The 7,138-nt window shown below is 31.3% G+C and overlaps 1 protein-coding gene across 1 annotated transcript; it reads right to left on the bottom strand.

Annotated features, from left to right (window-relative positions):
- Nucleotides 1-18: 18 nt before the first annotated feature.
- LOC143614310 (uncharacterized) lies at nucleotides 19-468 on the bottom strand. The gene has a single exon (XM_077087789.1). It carries the CDS (start codon nucleotides 466-468, stop codon nucleotides 19-21), a length of 450 nt encoding a protein of 149 aa, XP_076943904.1.
- Between the last annotated feature and the right edge of the window lie 6,670 nt (nucleotides 469-7,138).

Genomic DNA, 7,138 nt, shown 5'->3' on the forward strand with positions numbered 1-7,138 from the left:
TGGTGCAAGCAACCCCGTCTATTGAAAGTATGTTGGGTCTTGGCTGTTGTTTAGAATGTTGGGATATACAAACTGTATTAGCTTTATGATAGGGTCGTCACATTGTTCAATAAGTAAATCATCCGATATATCTATTTTTGCCGTACCGTCATTAGGTCCACCGACTTTACCTTCTCCTATGTCTAGTAGCCATTTGGAGAAATTTTTGGTGTCTTCTATGTCAGCCGATTGTTGACCAACTGTTAACCTTAGGTTTTTTGTTAATCTAAGTACCCAACAATGATGCCAAATATAGGACGAACACAGAGTTGCGTTTACTATTTGCTGCCTGCTTCCTTTCTGTATTACCGGCAGAATCTGTCTGAAATCGCCTCCAAAGACAACAACCTTTCCTCCAAATAGCGATTTTGACTTTAAGACGTCTTTGCAAGACTTGTCCAGAGCCTGAAATGCGTGTTTGTGGGTCATTACGGCTTCATCCCAAATTATTATTTTTTGGCACCAAATAATGTTGACATAGTTTGCATTAAAAGGGGTGAGGTGCACAAAAAGAAAAAAGGTGGGAATGCTACTGTCTTTTATGCAAATTCCATTGTTGCAGTGGATAAGGCACTAAAATGCGAAAAAATAGGTTCACCAAAAAGGAGTAAACAATTAAAGTGGAAGGATACTGGTGGGGTTTTTCACACGGAATGTAAAGGTGGTGAGATTATGGAATTCGAATTTGTTATAGAACTCGTAGACGAAAACAGGGTCTGGGACGTTGGATTACTTTTTAAAGTTAAGCTTATTGTTGTCATCTGGAATTGGGAAATATCCCAAGTGATTGCTCCTGAAGCTGCATCCGAGGTGTTAGTTAAAATCTAAAAAAGGCTTAGAACTAAAATGAGTAAGAGTTAGTAAGGGTAGAAACTTTTGAATGGAAACTAGGATGGCAATGTGTGTTAAAGATGGGCTTTATGATCAAAGTAACCATCATTCCCTTGTGGCCTCGTTGATTCTAATATTCACTTGTGGCTTTTGTGTGTACTTTCATTTATTGGATTGGTTCAAAAGAGTTTCGGTTGGACATTTTATTATTTTAAATTATATTTATTTGCATTTAAAGTTTTAACTTGATTAAGATGGTTGTTTTTCATGTTTTCAGTATTAATACTATTTGGTTTTGGTAATTTTAATACTGGGACTGAACCAACAGATTAAATCAATCATAAGTGTTTTCTAGAAGGGTGATTCATCAATCATACTATCTTTAAAAAAAATAACAAATAAATAAATAGAAAACATACTTTTCATTATTTGTACATGTTGTAATTGTCATATTTTGTGACGAATATTGCTTTCTATTTAACTAAGATTATATACTCTTTTTTAATGTTTTTTTTTCTGTTTAATAAATTACAACAATTTGAATAACTAAACAACTATCTACCTATGATTTCTAACTTCACGATTGGATGTGACATGATTAAGTATAATTAGGTCAAATTAACAGCAATATAACCTCAAATTATGTACAGTACAATTCAAATATAGCATCGTAAACATAAATCAAATCCAATAATAACCTAATACGTTAAAACAATTCGAATAAGTAAATAACTATTTACCTAACTACTAACTCACACGATTGACATCAACATAATTAAGCACAAATATGTCAAAATTCGCCAAGCTCATGTACAGTCAAGTTAAACATTATAAACATAATTCAATTCCAATAACAATAATAATAACAAAATAACCTAATTACGTCTATCATGTCAACTCTTGCATTAACAATTTAGTTGAAAAACTCACACATATGACTTGATTTTTAGTTTATCAATAAAACCTGAAAATTTATTTGGCAGTATACATCAAAATAACTATCTACCTACAATTTTTAACTTCAAAATTGGAATCAACAAATTAAGCACACTTAGGTAAAAATCAACAGCAATAGAACCTCAATTATGTGCAGTACAATTTAATAGGATGTTATATCTTCATACCGTATGTATCTGTAGCTTTCAACTTGTAAGTATGTTGGACGTGGATGTTGAAGAAGACAACTTAAATAAATAATAAATGATGATGTATATATAATGATTATTTTATGAGTTGTATTATATTTATAATAGGTAAAGATATAACCTAGATTAAATAGGGATTTGAATTAACTAATTTAAACTATTATTATTATTTTGCTGAGATAATTTTATTTTTTTAAGTTTCCTTCAGTAAAAGAGATACAACCTATATCATATAGAGATTTGAATTAACTAATTTAAGATCAAATAACCAATTAAATAATAAACAAAAAACTGTCTAAACCGAACATGATACTTTTTTTTTTAAATTTCCTTTAGCAAAATACTATTGCTTAAAAAATTTAATTACTAAATAACAAATCAAAGTGTGTTCTTTAATTAAGTATGTTTCATATATTTCGAGTTTGAGAAACAAAACCAACCTTAAGAAAGAATATAGCAGCACATTGCATACACGGGCAGAAAGTCTGATCAGCCGACAACTTGTGCTGATCATCTCGTCTCATAATTTGACCACATCTACAAGAATCGATAACGTAAAAAAATTGTAAGTAACATTAAAAACAATTGACAATAATAATGGATGTATTCGACTTTTGTAACTACCTTATAACTGTAGTAAGAGTAGAGGAATCGGGAGACGGAGGCAAAACGTTTTGTTTATGCACCGGAATTGTATTAATCGCAGGAGGCATGAGAGCGGGTTCTATTTTCCATGGAGACACTCTATCTGGACAAGGAATGGAAGACATTTAACAACCCCTGACCCGAAACTGTGCACTCTGGACAGGAGCATATCGTTAAACCAAAAGTATTTAAAATCTTTATCAAATTAGTCACGACTACACTCATTTAATTCTACTTATATTAAATTAATCTCATAAGTTATTCTTTGTGGCATTTTAACAAACACCTTGCGTGCTTAAAACAGTGTGTTCTTTAATTAAGTATGTTTCATATATTTCGAGTTTAATTCTGGATGAGATAAGCACAGTAACAAACAAACACTTACCTCCATGGTTTCAGAGTTTTGGCCGGAATTGGATGTAGGGAAATTCCGATAGCCACCGTCGGGTTATTAACCCGGAATTGAGGTCTAGGGTTTTGTTAATTTGGGGTTATATTGCAGGTTCGAAATCGAGCAATAATGCTTGAAAGAGGCAATGGCAAGCAAAGATTTGGGATTGGGATAACAGAAGACCGCGACAATGATTTGGGATATAATTTTTCGGGTTTGGATCGGTTTTTTCGGTTTCTTGCACACACCTGATGGGCAACCTGATTGAATAAGTTAAAGAACTGAATATATCATAATTACATGTTCACTAAATTGGTACCATCAATTCAGATCACAAGATAATAATAACTAATGTTTTGTGGAGAAAATGCCCAAATGGGTATTAATTATTATAAACTTTATTTCAGCAAAAATAATAAAAATCCATGAAAATATAACCTGTCTGCGAGAAGAGATGATAACAGAGGCGCCTTCAAGGCCGAGTCTTTGGGCAATACTGAAGCCTATGCCTTGAGTTGAAGCTGTAATGATCGCCACTTTCCCTTCAAATCTTCTACCAATTTTTTATTTTGATTTATCCATTGTTATGTTATAATAATCTTCCACCGATGTTGTAGTTGTAGTTGTTGTTGGGGTTGATTTATCAAGTTTATCGGCACTTCAGATTATGCGGGCATATCCTTCACGGCATTTGTTATGTGTGGAGAAGAAAGGATTAAGCAGGTGTTTTGACCCATTTAAGTGTATCTGGGTTTGGTAGAATCATGACCCGCGAAATTTAAACCTTAAACGGGTCAAAACCTGGTTAAATCTATGAGAAGTCACCATTTAAGAATGAAGCAAATCTAGTGGCTCCAAAAAAGGGGGAGCTATCACATCGCGCACCTAGGATTTTTGGATCTTCGTTTATATATTATATATATATATATATATATATATATAAGTTCAAATAAAAAACAATTGTTTTGTGAGAAGTGTGAGAATGCTTTAAAATAAAGTACACCACTTAAATAGGACACTATACCATATAAATAGGAAACTATACAACTCTTATAAACTACCAATCTCAACCACTAGATCCTAGATCCAAAGGTTTACATCTATTCTATGCTTCTCACAAAACTATTGTTTTTTACATTAACCCTACCCTATTTATATATATATATATATATATATATATTAGGAGGGGTTATTGTAAAAAGAAGAGTGTGTCTAAAAAGTATATGAAGCAATATGGATAATTAGTTCTTGGTAATTAGATCTAAAGATGGATCTTTAAGAGGAGTGTTTTAATTTTAAATGTTATTTTGATGTTTTAAATGGTATTTTAGTCATAGTGTTTATATTAACTTGTTGGAATGTCAACTGAATATTTTAGAAGTTCCTATTTTCAAGCAATTGTTCTCTCTCACTCTTCCAGAATTTAATTAAATAATATATTTTGATATTTTAATTTGATATTCTCATTAAAAGATAACATTTTTCTTTACTCTCTCTAAAACACACAATCGGTGAGTTTTATGTAGTTATAGAGCAATTAATTAATAGAATAATTGCTTGATTTTGATGTGGTCTTCAATCGGTTGTGCAGGATTAGTCATTGGAGAAGAAGAAGTCACCACTGAGTGCGCGTGCTGGTATTACAAAACCACCAGGTGTGTTTATATTTGGTTTGTAGTGATGATGTCTTTTTCTTTTTGGGTTGTGTGTTTTTTGTTGTCGGATGTTTGTTTTTTAGTCAGTCTAGAAAAACCCCCAAATCTTAGGGTTTGTTTTACGTTTTTTTCCTGTCTGGGATCGTAGGTGTTGGTGTGTTAATCTGGTGATTGTATGTGTTTTTTGTTAAAATTAAACTGGGTTGTTTTACGTTTTACGTTTTTTTTTTCTCTATATTTTAACCTTATCTTTTGTTTTTGTGTGTGTTTTGTGTTAATATTAAAGTGGGTTGTTGTAACAATTGTATGCAAAATGGTTGTTTTTTGTGTTTTTTTAATGTTGAATGGGTGGTGTGTTGTTGGTCTTGTGTTATAAGACTAATATATGGTGTTGTTTTCCATTAATATTACCGTTGTGTGTTGTTTGTCAGTTTGGAGAAACCACTGAGTGCGCGTGCCGGTCACCTATACTGGTATGTTTTCGTTAGTTTCTTTTATTTCACCTATGCTTTAGATTCTTTTGTCAAATAACAATTATTACTCTACAATACTTCAATACAAGTTTGTGATTTCTGTTAGCTTATGAGTCAAATGGGCCATGCTTACCAGTAGCATTATTACGAAACAGTTACTTGTAACCTTTTTACTATATGCATTTCTTTATCAATAGAACAAGGATAACAAAAGGACAAACAAAGGTTTAAGGCCAAGCTTTGGCATTAACATAGGCCTTATTTGCAATGATCAAATTCATTATTTGATTAATTAATTGTATAAAGGTTTTGCCATTTTCTGCAACATGTACAATAGATTGTTATGTAAGTGGGTCTGATAATAGTTTTTATTTTGAAAAATGAATAATATAAAGACAATTTTGTAGTTTATTTTTCATTGCGTCTTTAAATCAAATTGTTCGGTACTGCAGTTGCTTCGTGTGTTGGAAAGTTCTTGCATTATGAGTTCATCGTCGTCGAGGTAATTGTTACTTACAGTTCCTTTCGTTAATGGTTTGGTCTTTATTGGCGTGTTACGTGTTTTTACATGCTACTAAACATTCGCATGTGTTTTTTTCTATTTACTAGATGTTTACCTTTTAGGTTACTTTGCACATTTGTCTGCCCTTTTTAAATTTGAACTGATATGTTTTGTGAAAACTGCAGGCAACAATGTTCAATGATAAAGTAGCAAGTTTGATATTCTTGTAGCAAGCGATGCCATTGGCATGGGCCTTAATCTTAACATTTCCATAATTATATTTTCAGAAATGGAGAAATTTGATGGACTAGAAAAGCGATAACCTTCTGTACCAGAAATCAAAACAAATCGCTGGTAACTGTTACTACTTTATAACACATACATATAATGCACCTCCTAAATTTGACATTTTTATGCTAAATTTATATTCATATTCTAGATAGAGCTGGTAGATACGGATCTAAATTTCCAGTTGGTGAAGTAACTTGCTTGAATGATAAAAAGACCTACCCTTAATTCATTCCTCACTAAATTGCCATCTCCAGTTCTAGAGGTAATGTTTTTTAATTCATGTTTATTTAATGTTGATTATTTTTTATAGTTACTTTATTGTATTATAAAGTATTTTTGTGTGTCATTAAATGGTTTTTTATTTGTAGTGAATTACATTTTAGTTATAAAAATTTATGTCAAACTTGTTTTTATTTTTAAAGTTAGTATAAAATATGCATACGATTTTATTCATGGCATCTTCTTTGAGTCTAAAAACCGTAACTAATGGTTGGCTCATGGGTTTAGCTAACGATTTTTTTTTTGTTTAATTTTCAACCTAGGTTGGGGGAGTCAAACACAAATATACGTAGGCGGATTTCGATGTGGTTGGGAAGATTGGTCCGCGTATAAAACACAGTTTATATTTCGTTAGTGATATGTATTATATTAAATATTAACCGGTTTTGTTAACTTGGGGATTATATGTAATATTTTGATTCAAGATGTTTAATTTAGAATGAAATGTATATTTTTGCTTCAATATGTATGTAATATTTTGATTCAATATGTATTATATTAAAAACACAGCGTACACACATAATAGACACATCAACGAGCAAATAACATCATTATATTTTGATACATCGATCACTGGAATCATAAAACAAACTCGTAACCAAATTTTTATTATCACTAGAATAGTATATGCGAAATCAAAAAACAACATAACTACGATCAGGAATAATTAAACACACCATAATGACGACTTACATAACATCGTAACCGAATTTTTATAGTTACACAGAAATCAGAAGAACATAACACACCATCTTACGAAACACCTAAAGGCACAATGAAATAAACAAGAATACTGAAATTTTACCTAATTGATGTTCATTCATGAAGGTCTCCATCTTGAATATTGTATTGATTAAGAAGATTATTTTATATGAATAAATGAGATA

The sequence above is a fragment of the Bidens hawaiensis genome, unplaced genomic scaffold (genome assembly GCF_021521415.1).
Source record: "Bidens hawaiensis isolate Kalapana, Puna unplaced genomic scaffold, B.hawaiensis_p1.1 tig00039587_1, whole genome shotgun sequence".
In the NCBI taxonomy this organism is placed as follows: Eukaryota; Viridiplantae; Streptophyta; class Magnoliopsida; order Asterales; family Asteraceae; genus Bidens; species Bidens hawaiensis.